This window comes from Microtus oregoni, unplaced genomic scaffold (genome assembly GCF_018167655.1).
Source record: "Microtus oregoni isolate MIOR12 unplaced genomic scaffold, Mior012 000100F_ref0000014, whole genome shotgun sequence".
In the NCBI taxonomy this organism is placed as follows: Eukaryota; Metazoa; Chordata; class Mammalia; order Rodentia; family Cricetidae; genus Microtus; species Microtus oregoni.
In genome coordinates, this window is record NW_024544713.1 from 3,327,001 (window position 1) to 3,343,329 (window position 16,329).

General features: G+C 40.6%; 1 protein-coding gene across 5 annotated transcripts in view; it reads left to right on the plus strand.

Annotated features, from left to right (window-relative positions):
- The window catches only part of LOC121443115 (rho guanine nucleotide exchange factor 9), a 142,602-nt gene that overhangs the window by 13,136 nt on the left and 113,137 nt on the right, over positions 1–16,329 (plus strand). Inside the window, exon 1 of one of the 5 annotated variants that reach the window (XM_041644795.1) lies at positions 4,895–4,951. The exons of 1 other annotated variant lie outside the window; for it this stretch is intronic. In XM_041644795.1, coding sequence (XP_041500729.1) covers positions 4,943–4,951 — 9 coding nt within the window. In that variant the 5' untranslated portion in view covers positions 4,895–4,942. Of the gene's footprint in view, positions 1–4,894; positions 4,952–5,511; positions 5,526–16,329 lie in introns of those variants that run through there. 3 more of the 5 variants (XM_041644797.1, XM_041644796.1, XM_041644798.1) reach the window with 3 other exon arrangements.

A 16,329-nucleotide genomic window follows, 5' to 3' on the forward strand; every position in this document is an offset into this window, starting at 1 on the left:
TCTCTTCCCAGTTGTGCCCCCCCCCCCCCCGTGCTCCCCAGCTACCCTCCTCCCCTTCCACTCCTCCTCTGTCCCCATTCAGAAAGGGGCTGGCCTCCCATGGACTTAAACAAAGCCTGGCACTCAACTGAGGCAGGACCTAGCTCCTCCTCTTTCATCAAGGCTGGGCAAGGTAATCCAATCCAGTTTGGGGAAGCATTCACAGCCAGGCACTGGGCTAAGCTCCCGCTGAAGAAAGGGAAGAGGGATTGTAGGATTCAGGGATTCACGAATGACTGGGAAACCACAGAGACAGCGGACCTGTGCTCCTGGTCACTGGACCAACAGTTAGGGAGCTTGCTTGCATGGGACCGACCAAGGCCCTCTGCATGTGTTTGACAGTTGTATAGCTTGGTCTCTTTGTATGGCTCCTAGCAGTGAGATCAGGACCAGTCCCTGGCAGTTAGCTGGCTTTTGGAAACCTGTTCTCACCTAGTGTTCTTATATAGTGTAGGTACATCTGTCTAGGAATGGTATTGCCCAACGTTCTGGTCCCTCCTACATCAGTTAGCATTCAAGATAATGTCCCACAGACAGGCTTACAGGTAAATCTGACCAGGCAATTCTTCAACGGAGGTTTCTAATTCCCAGATGACTCTGGTTATAGCAAATTGAAAAGTAGCCCTCACAGAAGCAGAACTGGATAAGGATGAACTCTTTAGAGGAAAATTCTAGTTATATGGAATATAGCAGTCATGAGAGTCTATATTTGTCTTAACAATCTAAGAGCAGATTTCAAGCTGGGTGTGGTAGTGCATACCTTTAATCCCAGCAGTTGGAGGTAGGGTGGCTCTCTGGGACAGCCTGAGGCACATAATAAAGAAACCATGTCTCTTTCTTTACAAAAGTAGATGTCAAATTGTTTTGGCTATTACTTATCAAAAATGTGCATTTCACATCACAAACTAATATTTGCATTTATATTTGTATATAACTGAAATAGATACTTTGCTAAGTAGCATTACCTTAAATACATGAGTGTTTCAGATTAACGGAATCACAAATAAGCAATATTTCTTTTTATGGTTGAATAATATTTCATTGAGTGAATGTATGCCATTCAACTGCTTAAACTGCTTTGGTCTTTTGGCTATTATGAATAATGTTGCTATGAACATTTCTATATGAATTTGTGTGTGGACTTGTTTTCCTTTCTCTTATGTATATATCTAAGAGTGGAGTTTTTTTTAATCAGATGCTAATTCTAATTTTTTTTAACTTGGAGGAACTTTTAGACTATTTCACAAACTGTCTGCATCATTTTTCATTCCTATCAACTGTATGAAAGTTCTAATTTTTGGTATTTCTAGGTTCCAACCCAGGGTCTCCTGCATCCCTGTCAAGCATTTTGCCACCTAGCTATACCCCTAAGCTCATTATCTGGCATTTCGTTTTAAACTGTTACAGTGAGTGTAAATTTGTATCTCATTACCAAAAATGATGTAATGAATATCCTGTATTTGCATTTCCCGTATTTGATTTGAATTTCCCTGATGGCTAACCATGTTGAACATCTTTTCATGTATTAATTGACCATTTCTTTGGATAAATGCTATTCAGATCCTTTGATGAGTTTTAAATTGGGTTATATTTCTTTTTAATGATTGTACTACATTATATTTATTATATTTTATTTATAATGTATTGGAGGGGCGTGGGAAGGTCAGAGGACGCTTGTGAGAATTGGTTCTTTCCTTTAAATGTGTGGGTTCCAGGGATGTAGCACAGTCCATCAGGATTGGATGGATGTAAGCACTTTTGTCTGCTGAGCTACCTAGCTGGCTCATAGTTCTTTTTCAAAATTATTATTATTGCGTGAGTGCATATACTGTGGCATGCACGCGGAGGGCAGAGGACGAATTTGTGGAGTTGCTTCCCGTCTCCTATCTTTTCATGGGCTCTGGGGATCAAATTTGTTAGGATTGCTCATCAAGAGCTTTGCTTTCTGAGCCATCCCACCAACCCTTGAGTCATATTTCTTTCGAGGAGTTGTAAGAACTCGTTGTTTATTCTAGATACAAGTCTCCAGTCAGATGCTATTTGCAAGGATTTCTCTCTTTTGGTGTGTGTGTGGGGGGGGGGGGGTTCCACACATATGATAGCATCCTTTGAAGACAGTAGTTTTAAATTTGGATGCTATTAACTAATTTTAACTAAATTTAACTAATTTCTCCTTGGTGGCTTGTGCTTTTGCCGTAATTAAGACACCATATCCAAGATCACAAAGGTTTACCTTTAGTCCTCCTATTTTGTTAGTGACTATCATCATATCTAAATATTTAATAGTAATTCTTCAACATTATTATTTGATTTATGTTCAGATTTCTAGGTGTTTCATATGTCATAAATGCACATGTACCTAATATGCCCAAATTCTACCTCAGGCCACTGAGTTATTTGTGAAGAGATCAAAATTTGTTTGTGAAAACTGGATTATTGATCTTGTAGTTTCTCACAGTGTACATTTTATTATCAGAATCACTGTACTGCAGTAGCCCCACCCCCTTTGGTTCTCTGTGTGTCTGGTAATTGATAATTGGATCTAAAAATTTGATCTGATTCAGGCTTTTTGTTTTTGTTTTCTCAAGAATCATTCACAAGTGACTGCTCTATGAGCTAAAATGTGTAAAGCGTGGTCTCATTTGGAGTTTATTCTATCCCAAAGGGCTCGAGACTATTTTATTTATGACTTGTACCCATTCAGAATTTCCAATAATTTAATTAAGATAATGACTGCCTGAGTCTCAAAGACTTCTAGAGAATAGCAAACAGTTCCCATTCCTGTTAAGAATCCATCGTATGCTAACAGTTGCAAATCAAGTTTGTTAGATCTCTAGCTAATCCACTTTCTTTTTTCCCTCCCCTGTTATCTACCCATTGACTCTGAAGGTCATAGGAATCTAAAAACATGAAAGGCTTAGAGAGATTATATATATATATATATATATGTTCTTCCTTCTTGAGGACTCAGGCAGTTGTAGATATTACACATATTCTTCTGCAGTTGGAATTCTGGGATTGCACTTTACTCTCAGAAAAGTTATTTCTTATGCAGCAGAATGTAGAAGGAAGCCCAGAGAAGGTAAATTAGTTGCCTGAAAATTACACAGTCAAAAACTAGGAGTCAATTTGAACTCTTCTGGCCTCTAGTTCAAGACATTTTCCCTCTAGATGTAGGCACAGAGTTGTAAACACTGAACACAGCGATGATTGCAAGACTTTTCAGAGTTTATATATAGCAACTATTTTACCCACAGTTAGCTCTCCTTCTTCGTACTCTGAAGGCTGGGAGAGTGCGTGTTAACTGTAGCATGAAGAAACCATAAGCAGAGAAGGACAGAGCAGCCAGAGCAGAGAAAGCCAAAGAGAATTGAATTGTGGCTAAGTTGGTGTTCCAACGGTTGTGTTCACAGCACTGATTTGTGACATTTTATTGCTGATTGTGAGTAATTTAGTTTAGGCAGTGGACAAACACATATTTGCTTCTTATTGGCCTGTGCTCCAGAGGGACTCCCAAGTTTTATGCCTCCCACCAACTTACCTATCTACCTACCTGCATTTCCTATTCCTTCTCCCTTCTCTCCATCCTCTATCCTGGCTTTTCCTCACCCTTCTCTTTTTTCACCATATCCTCTATTTCTTCTTCTTTTGTCCTATTCCATCTTTCCTTCTTTTTCTGCTTCCCATACATGCTCTCTCTGCCCTCCTCCGTCTTCTTTCTTATGCCAGTTCCCTTTCATTTGATTCTCTTTGCTTCCTCCCCCTTTCTCAGTCTTTTCCCTCGTCCTTCAGTATCTTACCCTCCCTTCCTCCACAAGTTCTTCACCCCCACGTAAAAACTGACTGTTGGTGGCTCCCGAGGAGGGAGAGAGAGGAGACTCTGTGAGCCTTGGCTTCTCCGGATTGGCTGTTACTGCTAGCACACCAGCTCAAGTCTTGCCTCCGGGCACCGAACAGAGCAGCTGCTGCATCTGCTATTGGCTTGTTCTCCTGTAGGTGTCTCTGTCAGCGACTCACGCTGGCGCCCCCAGTCCCGGCGTGAATAAAAAGGCAACCTACCGGCTGAGGTGGGGGTGGGGAGAGGAGAGGGAGAGGGCCAGCTAGGAAAGGCTAGGAAGAGTGGTTGGTAGCCTGGAATCCCTTTAACAGAGCTAGCAGACGAGGCATCTTAGGAAAGCTAATGAACTAGAAAGAGTAGGGGAGACTAAGACTGACCGGTAGCCAGCTAGACAGACGGACGCATGCCCGGACAGACAGAAGGCTCTGGAGAACCGATAGGTTCTTTTTGCCTTTCTTTTTGAAAAGCAGGATTTTGATTTTTTTCATTGGCGCCCAAGAGAGAATGCTGGACTCTGCTGTCTTCAGCTCAAGCTAAGATTTCTCAGCTAGCGAAGAAAGATCAGTCCAGTCCCGTGAGGGGGAGGGAAGCAAAAGCCCCTGCCTCCAACCCCCTTCCCTCCCCCGAACCAGACTCGGGGGCCAAACCCAGACCTTCCCTAACCATCTGACTTCCTCCTTTCCTTTTTAGCATGGTGGCTGTATGGACAGTCTGACAGAACAGAGATTGACATCTCCCAATCTGCCGGCCCCCCACCTGGAACACTACAGTGTTCTGCATTGCACCATGACCCTGGATGTGCAAACTGTAGTCGTTTTTGCCGTGATTGTAGTCCTCCTGCTTGTCAATGTCATACTCATGTTTTTCTTGGGAACACGCTGAATGGAGTCCAGCCACCTGAGCTGTTGCGAACTCTCACTTTGATTTCATCCCAAGAGCCTCCGAGGGGGAAAAAATCGAGAGAGACAGTCTGAGACAGGGAAAGAGAGGGAGAGAAAGAACAAGCTTTCTTACTCAGGGGGGAAAACGTTTTTTGAGCTTCAACATGGCCTCGCTGTGATATGTATGACGTTGGTATATTATCTCTCCCTAAATCTTTTGTCATGTCTTGTCTTTTAAATTTGCCTGTGAGTGTAGTTGCTTATTGCTTGAGTAAAATTGTTGGTAAGAAATGTTTTCTGTTTAAGTGTGCATGTTCGTATGCATTCTTTATGTGACGTTTGCAGAACTAGCTGTGTCCTGTTAAGGTGGCTTTGCTATTTGTGATGTTTTTGTTAACTCATTCTCTTAAAAACTACCTTTGAACTCTGTTATGAAATTTTAATCAAAATTTCTCTCTTGCTATCAGAATACATTCGTGTTTGTTTGGGGCTGGGGTTGGAGGAAAGTATTTCTGGAAGAGCATGCTGAATTTTTTGGCATTCGGTGAAAGTCTTGCACTGGTTGTTTAGAGAGGAAGAAAAACCTATGCAAGAAACGGATTTATGGAAAATAGTCTCTAAATGAGGAGCAAGAATTTGGGAAGTGACACACTGGGGTGCCTTGAGTTGGCACTTAGTAACTGTGTCCTTTGAATTTCAATTTTGCTGTTCCGGGTTTCCAGTTTCTGATTTGGAAAGCTGCCACTGCTAAAACATTTGCTAAAGCAGTAAGTGTCACTTTCTTTGCTATCATGGAGTAGAACAAAAAGTATTTCTTTGCATTTTAAATTAGCAAGAGAGGATTTTGAAAAGATGTTTGGGCTCATTTTTACAGATGTTATACCCCATGATTTGAGTTTGAGGATTTTTTTTCTGTGTCTCACGCAGAAAACAAAATCCGGCATCTTATATAGTTTGTGACTAATAGTATTGGGTATTAATAGTATTGGGCTTGGCTCCTTTGGGTTAATACCATTTGCGGTGATCTTCATGAACTACTTTACATAGAAGTTGATAGTGCTGATGAGATTTATTTCCTTGTTTGTTGCTTAAGAACAGAGGTCTCTGAAACATTCATCCAACTGTAAGTATGTAATGTGCTAAATTAAGAGTTTGAACACAAAAAAGGACGTGTAATGGGATGCGAGCTTGGGAAACGTGAGCTAGCTGGTGTTCCAATTTGAGATATGTCTTATATAGGCATTGTTGTATTTGCTGTTATTGCTGTTTTTATATATTATATATACATATATATTATATACATACATATATTATATATACATATATATTTCTGTTTTTTCTGAGATACCTCTTGGCAAAGCTAAGTAAACAATTGTTTCTGATACCAGTGTGTACATAGTATTTGCTTTTTTCTTTTTTCTTTTTTGCTCTTCTTTCTCTTTGCTGGTGCAGGCAGATATTCCTCATTCCGTTGCTTACCTGACTTGAAACGGTGCCATTTCTGGCTCATACAGCAGTGAATCATGCCACATACACGCCCACACACATGCTTCTAGCTATACTCATGTGGGTGGATGCTCATGTGTGATGTGCAAATCAGCTAGCATTATGCTGTCAATTTTCAGGTCTTGTTCAGTCTCTTTGGAAATGGTTATTGAGGGGCATTGAAATTGTCCTGATAGACTAAGAGAACATTATTTAATGGCATCAGTTGAGGTTTTGAACCTTAAGGTATAATCTGGTTGACTCACTGTGAGAAGCTGAGCTGGTTTTTTTCATCCTTATTTGGTACCGTGATAGAAGTATGATTTGAGAAGTTTGCTAGCAGTGGTTTCATATTTAGCATCCTTTGGTCTCTTTGTGACGGCCACTTGGGTGGAAATAAGAACCTCGTTCAAATGAGAATCTTGTGTAATTTTTTTAAAATTTCTTACTTGTTTGCTTCAGAGAAATATTTAAAGTAAGCTTGTTGTTTTTGAGACAATCTTGAAGAGTGGAGAAAAGCTCAATCCTGGGTAGCTGCAGATCTGTTTTCTCCATTCACTGGTGTTTTGACAGTGGACTACTTTTCCCCCTCTCTCCCCAGTGAGTTTGGGATTCCCTATAACATTGACAGTTGGAAATCTTTGTTCCAGGTGACTTCGAAGTTCTAGCATTCTGTGATTTTTGGGCACCCATAAGGGCTTGAAGTCAGAGGGAAATGAAAAGGAAAATGAATTATTAACCAAAGGGATTGGGAGAGAAAAAAATATATATAGTGTCTGATATCTGCAGAATACATTTTTCCCTAAGGGGTTTTGTTGTTGTTGTTTACTACCTGGTCAAGAAATAGGAACTCCAACACTAGAATGCGTTTGACTTTTTATTTTATTTTAAAGGGAAAAGGAGTTTCTATAGCCAGTTTTTGGCCCAGGTTTATGACTGAGTAATGTCATGAAATGCCTGACAAAGCCTTGCCAGAAAGCCTTTGGGAATGGATGTGGGTGTGGTGGTGTCAGTATATTTGTGGATGTAGGTGCATATTCATCTGTGTGTGGTTGTGGGCGGGGGGGTTGCAAATATTCCTGAGTGTGGATGGAGAGTGTTTGGTGTAGGAATCTGTGAAGATAGCATCAAGTTGCACAGTTCTAAAGAGCCTTCACTAGGGCTGGATGAATGTCTCCTGTCATCACCTAAAGCCTTTCAGGCTAGAATAGAGGAGTACTTTGAAAGAGCCCTACCATCAATAATTTAAGGTATAAAGGCTCATACTTTACAAATTCCATTCAAGAGCTGTTACTAGTGAGACAACAAGCCACCTCAGAGCAGCCAGAAGTAAGTTTAGGGAGTAGACAACAGGGTACTGGTGTGACTTTAATTCTGTGCCTTCTAAAGTCTTTATATTTCCCCTTCAAATATGCGAATGTATGCACCAGGAGAAGGAAATGTAAGAAAATGAGACACATTCCTGCTCCTTTCTGCCTTTTTTATAACTTCCCCTTTTCCTCACTCATCTGTCACCCTAAGTGCTTGAGATGTAAGGAAGAGGATAGGCTTTTGAGTTCTGATTTGTTTAAACTTTTTCTTATAAAGCCCTTTAGTTCCCTTCCTTAGTCTCTTATCCTTTTGCATAAAGGATAAGCTTTTGCTACTGGGAGGGTGCTAAATCCATGCTAAGGGATTTTAGCCCTCAGCTCCCCACCCGGGAGTTAAATAAAATGCCTTATACTGGTATCCTAGTAACCCATGAATCACCCTGCAACCACTGAGCTTCAGAGCCCACTCTTTAAAGGTACAGGCACTCTGGTCTCTCTTCAACAGAAGCTGGAAGCCAGCAAAACTGGAAGAGATGCTCTTTAGGGAAGAACAAGATAAAAACAAAATCTATGTTCACAGGACATGGAGAGCCCAGCTTTGAGCTTCCATGGTGACTGTTTATTGGAAAATGGTTCGAGTTCCACTCTCTCTTTACTTACTACCCTCATTTTGAAGATTAACCGAGCCATTTCACTGCCTGCCTTTAGTGTGGGTCTTGAAAGAAACATTTTACAGCAATTTTTGGCTTTAGGCAGTGAGACAGTGAAGTGATAATTTAGTGAGAACGAGCTGACCAGCATATTTTATTCATCAAGACAGGTCTCACCTGTCAAGACCTGCAATATCTGCTTCCTGTAGTTTGCTGGAATTTTGTTTGTAGCTCAGGGAAGCTTGCCAGCCCAGCTGTAGTGCATGACAGCTGTGAATGTTCTTTTTCTGTGTTTCAGTAGTGTCTGACTGGGAAGTGGAGCAAGTTAGGAAAGTCGTTTGGATTGCTGATGTGATGAATCGGGCTTGGGCTCTCGTTCACCTGTGTGATTGTGTGTGTGTGTGTGTGTGTGTGTGTGTAAGTTTTCATAGAACTTAGGGATCACAATAAACTTATGGATGAGATGTCCCAATGTGTGGTGAGGTTCAGATTCAGAGTCACAGAAGAGACACTGTGGTGGTAGCAACGATGGGACTGAATGTCCTCTTTAGCTTATCTGCTACCATTGCCTCTGATCCCATGGTGTGCAATGTGAAAATTGAGCCTTTGTTCCCAGAATACCTCTTGCAAAGCATCTACATACATATCTAGTCGCTTTTTTTGGTAAGAAGTGTAATGGAGGAAGCAAATCTTCGATTTTCTAGCCCTTTCTAACCCTATTTAAAGCTTTGCAACTTCTCTAGGCTATGTCTCCGGCTTTCCAAGAATCCTTTATTAAAGCTTAGTTCTTCCAATATGTGCCCAGAGTGTCTCCTTCTGTCCCTATGGATCTAGCACTCTAGAATATTTAATTCATTATGCTTTGCCCTGGCACCAAAGTACAACGTGGAAAAACTAGAAAGGAGAAAGGCCTCCAGGAAAGAAGCTGTTAATGGCTTTGTCAGTAACACATTGTCAATGCATGGTCCTATAAAGTTTGCAAAGTGGTTGTACATCTTTTCTAATTTCACATCATATTAGCCATTGGAAATGGGCAGGGATGCTTGCCCTGACTTACAGTAGAAAAGAGTAAAGGTGAGAAGAGCTCGTGGGTATGCCTTTCTAACAGGGAAGGAGGAACATCAGTGTGAAGCTGAAAGGGGTCAGCTGAAGAAGGGGGTGTGGATGAGTCATTCCTGAAGTCACGTGACTCCTCTGGATTTGCATGCTTACATTTTTAGTGCTTTATAATACCTTTCATTTATATAGTACTTTTGAAAAAAAAAAGTTAGTCCATAAAATGTCATGAAAAAATCACCAAACAGTTGTGTTTAGCCAGTCTTATGAAAAGAAAATGTCACTATTTTGAATCTTCAAGGTAAAAGCCAAAGTGAATTGCTGAAACCTAAGATACAAAAGGTTTTGGAGGAACTAAGCTTTCATGCACTTGCTCTTTTGGAGGCACATATTCTTTTATATATTGATTTTCAGATGTGTTAGCCAGGATCGGGTAGGTTGTTTAATATTCACAGACCCTCGACTGCCTAGTCCAGCACCAAAAATTAGAAACCAAGAGCAACAACAAAAACCATGCTCCTCAAACTGATCATGCTGTTCAACCTGGCACCCAGCTAAGATCAAATATGCAGGGGCTCTGATTTTTCTAGGAAATGAATGATTGAATGTAAACCTCCTCCAGCCGATTCAGATACGAAACATACTCTTTTGGGTTTAATACAGTCCATTTTGGACATTGGTCTTTTAAGTCAGTTTAGGTTTTTTTTTTGTTTCAAAATTTGTCATATTTTGTTTTGATTGGTCTATTCTTATAACTCTGTGAGTTTTAATTTTTCTCATTCTGTGAAAGAAATTCAGGTTTAACCAGCACTGTATCAGTTAAAATATTTTTATGTGTATGTACTGTTTCAGACTTTTGGAGGTTTGAAGTTGTTAATATACAAAAGATTAGCAATTTCTAGTAGTACTGCATTATTTGAAATTTGAAAATGCATTACACAAGTTGATTCAAAGACTGTTCTGTATGATGAAATTAGTATTACTCCTTTGATATCTTAATAGTGCCTCCTTTGAAGTTGGAGTCTCTCAGTTTTTCTATGTATTTGGTCAATAAGTGCTGGCTTCATCTATTAGTGCCATTATCTGTCCTACCATTGTGTTGATGAGGACAAAATTGCATGAGATTTGTTTTGTATGCTTTATGGGCACAAGGATACACCGCATTTATAGCTATTATCTGTCAAACTAATGGTCTCATTAGAAAAATAATATGTTGCTTGGCATCTCACTTCTGGTAAGTATTATTGCAGGCTCCACAGTGCCCTGTTTTCTTTCAGTGTCCACAAATCAGGTATTCTCTAATTGGGTACAGAATTTAGCTGAAGGTCAGTCGCATAGTTGGAATTTTTGCTTGTCAGGAATGTTAACCATCATGGATATAGCTTTAAAACAGAATTTATTTTTGTTTTAAGGGTTCTGTAAACTGCCTGATTTCCTTTTTGCTTTGCCAAATTCTTTCCATAACCCAGTAGTTCTTTGCCTTGCTATATGTTAGAATCACCTTGGGGAATTAACAAGACTAAGAGTTCATAGACTCTCTCTTTTGTAGTTGGTTACAGTGTGCCTTTCACATCAATATTTTTCTAAAAGCGACCAAAGATGGGAAAGTGTGGCTGGGGTGGAATGATTCAGAGGAAGTATTAGCTTGCCCTGATTGTAGTTTCATATATATATGAATATGAAAGATCTGCAGATTTGAACAATATATAGGAATTATGGGAGTCATGAGGAGTTCCATAGGCTTATGTCCATTTCAAGGAAACTCTACTCTAGGCAAGGAGTAGTGTGGTACCAGACTACTTTTTAAAAAATGAGTCGATTATCTGTATTTACAGGTTCTACTGCATCCACAAATAGAAAAAATTAGAAGAGAAATACATATGTAGAATGTAGTATAGTAACTATTTTTATAGCATTTACATTGTGTTGGCTATTTAAATAGTCTAGAGGTGTTTTAAAAAACTTGGGAGGTTGAGCTTCATGTATAGCACAGTGTTACGGCTCAATGTATGTGAAGCTCTGGGTTCTATCCCAAGTACTAGAGTAAAAACAATAAAGTATAAAGAAGGACATTCATAGAGTATAATATTGTATTTTTGTATTTGAAAGGAGTCCAGGAACCAATATCCAAGGGATACCAAGGAACAATTATAATCAGTTTTATCGTTTGATAGTTTGAATCTTTTAGTAACATCATTTTCTGTATAGTTGCTGTATTAATGCATATTCTGCTAGTTTCCTAAGTGACTATAAATAAATTACTTTTACCTTCTGAAGTTTGTTTTCCTCATTTGCAAAATAAGGATAGTTAGATGGTTTCACATATTTCTTCCATCTCAAATAATCAGTGCTAACTTTCTATTTAATATTATTTAAATGCTGCAGGCAATACAGTGGTTCATTTCAGCAGCCTTGGAATCGTAGGATGGCTATGGAAGTAATAGGTCTGCCTTTGTAATTACACTAGCAAGTGAAACTTGGATTGCATTCTTTGAGCCAGCTTCTGGCCATTGGGAAAGAAAGGAATCCCTTACTGATTTGAGTAGGAGTCATATGCCAGTTTGGGATGCAGCTTGTTAAAAAGATATGTCATATGAGTAGTTGAGAGTTGTCTTTTATAAATACAGAACCAGTCTCATATACTCCTGGGAGAAACCCAGGAGTTAAGGACTGGCTGCCTTGACAGCTTAGAGCCACTTTGAACATTAAGAAGTCACTCATTTGGTTAGTACTAGTACTACCAGTAGTATATAAGTAAGATACTCAACCAAGTCCCCTAGCAACTCCATTGTTTAGAAAATGAGACTCCGAAGGATTAAGCCAACTTTCTTAATGTTACACCAAAGGAAGTGGTAGGTAGTGCCTGACCTAGAACTCAGCCCTCCGTCACTACCTCTTGCATTGCCTTGTGTGTAGTCACATTGTGGTTAGGATGTAGTTACAACTCTGAGAATTAAAGGGGTCCTCTGACATACTGCAGTAGTCATTAAGAGGCTTTGAAGCATGGACCAAAGAGGGGGACAAGAGTAGAAGTTGAGAGGAATGTGTCCGAGTTTAGCTCTTCCCTGCCTTTGCCAGTCTTCTGTGCTAGTTGCTGGCCTACTTTGAACAACCGAGCTTCTAGCAAGTATCTTGAGAGTTGATAGGAGAAAAGTGGCAGAGTTGTGTGTGCGTGCTCAGAGGACAGTATATAGAAGACAGACCTGTAGAAGAAGAAAGTACTAGAAAAAGCATTAACCCAATAGAACAGGCTATGACTCTTTACCCACCTTGCCGCCAGATCAAGGTCTCTATCTCAGTTTCTATGTTGCTAAAATTAAGTTGTTTTAATAGAGAAGAGAAGTCTTTTTTTTTTTTTTTTTGGTTTTTCGAGACAGGGTTTCCCTGTGTAACAGTCCTAGCTGTCCTGGAACTAGCTCTTGTAGACCAGGCTGGCCTCGAACTCACAGGGATTCATTTGCCTCTGCCTCCCGAGTGCTGGGATTAAAGGCGTGTGCCACCACTGCCCAGCTGAAGAGTCATGTTTTCAAGGAAGGAAAAAATCTACTTAAGACAGGAAAATGTTGCATGGGTCTGGTTTCAAAGCACCTTATGACAGGAATAGAGAAGAGACTGGAAAGGTCCAAGTTATCACTTTGTCAATGCATACCTTACTTACTAGGGGGATTGGGGAGAAGGATGCCTTTTCCCAGTGGGAGACAGAATACCCATGGATGGGTGCGTGGCTAAGGTTAGAATTGCTTATGGGGAAGAGATGAAAATACCTGACCAGTCTGCAGTACACTGCTTCACTCCTTTCATACAAGGAAGAAAACTAAGACCCAGTTGGGATCCGGTGTCCAAGGTTGCAGTGATGGGTCCTGATTCCTCATATCAGGTTCTTGGCCATTGTAAACCAGTATCCTTTTCCCAGGATTCTGGATCTATACTTTCTGGGGTCTGAATGTTTTTTGAGATTTGGTTGAAGTAAGAAAGCTGAAGAGAGAAGAAGAGTATTATGTAACCTCCCAGAGGGGAGCTGGCCTTTGGGTGCTAGGCAGTGGGAAAAGGGTGGCAGGAACACAGAATCTTCTGTAAACCACATTAGCTTTCTTGAGGCAAAGAAGCCATGGATGCAGCCCTATGCTGAGTAATCTCACCCTCAGGGCCCAGAGCAGGCCAGTACTGTTCATCTACAGCCAGCTCTTGGAATGGCTCTGGCAGCCGATTTCTCTGCCTGCCTGCCTTCATTAGAGGAGGAGAAGCCATGCACCTCCATGCCCAGCTGGCTGCAGAGAGGATGTGCTAAGATCCCACCCCCACCCACTCTGAGTGGTGCCTAAAGGCAATAGTTACTTTTAGCTAAGCCTCCCACAGCCTCTCCTCCACCCACATTCTTCCTGCCTCCTCTTGGTGAATGCTGCTGGTTGGCAAGAGGGTTGAGTAGTGGGTGCCTTGGTTTACGGATAAAGGCACAGGAGGAGCGAGGTGTCTCTAGGAGGGCCTCTGATAAACTAGGCACCGTGGTGGAGCTCAGAACAAAGGCAATTAATGATGACATTATTTTGTACTTAGAATGAAACGGTAATGGAGGGGTTTATTAATAATTTTGGATCTTGCAACCAGCCAAGTGATGTGCAAATCGAGATTAAATTGCACAGGAATACTTAAGATTTCCTAAACCATCCATATGCTTTAAGGAAAAGGAACAGGCACTGGTTGATACTAGATTCTTGACTTTCCCTGTTTGATGTTAGGCTATATTTTTAGTGGGTTTCAGATTTTGTGTCACCTGAATTTTCCTGTGACCTTGTCAAGGAGGTATGCTGGAGATGGAGGGAAATGAGATGCAAAGACTCAATTATTATATAAATGCTTTCAGCTTGATCTAGACTCATAAACTGGAAGTTACATTGTCATTTAGTCATTCCAGACAACTTTATCGACTACAAAGGAGACATCAGAGCTGTCTTAGGTCTAATTCTCTCACTGTGGAAGCTGAGGAACTAGACAGCTGAGTAGGACAATAGTTGCCTAGGGAAACACGATACAATTGTGGTAAGGCTAAAGCTAGAGCATTTCTCAATAATGATGCGAATTCCGAACCCATCAGATGTGCTAACCACTCTGGTCTTTCCTTCCAGAGGTGACTTTAGAAACCTTTATGTGTTCATGGAAACTTGGGGTCTGTGACAATGGGCAGAGCAAGACAACCTCTCTGAGGTTATAACCTCACTTATAAGTGGAGCCTCATAATCTCAGAGCTCTCTAAGGCAGAAAGATCTGTGGGTGGCTGATGCAGTGGAGGGGTTTGATAACTCCATACTCCCTGAATACGGAGGACATGCTTATAGGAAGCCAGTCACTGAGTGCCCTTGAACAACTCCATTTGTCTCTGTAACTAACTTCTCTCCACCATAGCAGAGAGTATTCTTGTTCTGTCTCTTGGAAAGAAAAGGCTTTATGATCCATCCTGTGCTTGGATTCGTGGTAAAAAGCTGGGGTAATTTTTTCAACACGAAGCTCTCTTTTATTTATCCCCAGCTCTATTCTCTATGGAGCCACACACATGTTGCTATGAATAGCAAACCAGTTTTCACTCTCCCTCTCTCCTGCAAAGCTAAAAGAGGAGTTTGGAAGGCAGCCCAAATTAATTGTATTATTATTTAGCACCTTTTCAAGTCCCTCAAGCCTGAACTACCTAAGCACGCTGCAATTACAAAACAGCCCTTGGCCCCCAGATCTTTGGCTAAGATTTGTTGTATATATTATTAGGTTTTCTTAATATGATTTGGAGTTGTTTTGAAATCACAAGCTTTTGACCAATGACCTACATAGAAGAAGTGACTGTTCTCCATCTTTAACTCTGTCATTTAGTTCGGAAATATCTCCTCCCTGCTCTGGGGGTAGATGAAAAAGATAAAAACGGGTGAGAGAGCAGTGGAGCCTGAGATCGGAGATTGGTAATTTCTTGAGAAAGGCAGGTAGATCCCGACTACCCCCCACCCAAAAAAGCCCACAATAATAATTAAGAAATGAGAACCATCATAGTTCTGTATTGCTTTACTGACTCAGATCGGTGGTGCTTTAAAAGCGGTGGTGTGCTAGGCAGAGCTAGCTATTCCTAGTCCTTGGATACTTTGAACAAGGAACTCATCCTAAAGCTGCTTTGTGCCCTTTGCTTCTATTTAGGTCTTTTTCTTTTTTAATAAAAACTAGTTAGCCAGGCACCTTTAATCCCAGTACTTGGGGGGCAGAGTCAGGCAGATCTCTGTGAGTTCAGGGCCTGGCCTACAGGTTGAGATCTAGGCCAGCTAAGACTATATAACACAGTGACACCCTGTCTCAAAAAACAAAATAATGATATTAATAATAATGATAATAATAATAATAATAATTAATGAAAAGCTAGGCAAGACATCAGGAAGAACCGAGTGGAGGATACCACTGGGTAGCTCTAGCCTTGCTAACACTAAGCCACTAGCTAGCATTTCAGGTACTCCGTGTATGCTAAGTCTATCCGCATATCTATTATCTAAGAATACCCAAGAAGCCTTACCACATGTAGAAAAATTATCTAAGTTTGGTAGCCCGTTGTTTCCTGATTAGTTGGGATGTTTTCTCTGAAGATTTATAGAGATTTGCTCTTAAAGAGTGGGCCTTGATCTTAAAGTCTGAACATTAATCCAGGCATTGCGTGGTTCATACCTATAATTCCAGCACTCAGGAGCCTATGTCAAGAGTATTGCCATGAATTAAATGCTCTCCTGGACTACATAGTGAGTTTTAGGCAGCATTTCTATAGTGTGAGACTCTGTCTCATAAAACAGATCAAAATGCTGCCCTACCTCCTATCAGGTACAATGATTGAGATAAACCATACATATTTTCCCTAGACTTTATTGAATAGCATATGCCTTTGAGACCTTGTTTAAGCTTATATTCCTGTTTACGAAGGCCCCTGGGAAAATGGGTGTTGGATGTCTGACAGAAATTTTCCTTTGTCTAGACGGGATTTAACTGGGATAAGACATTTCAGATGCTAATTTACAGTTACATATCTGCATTCTGATACATTATGGTAGGGAGAA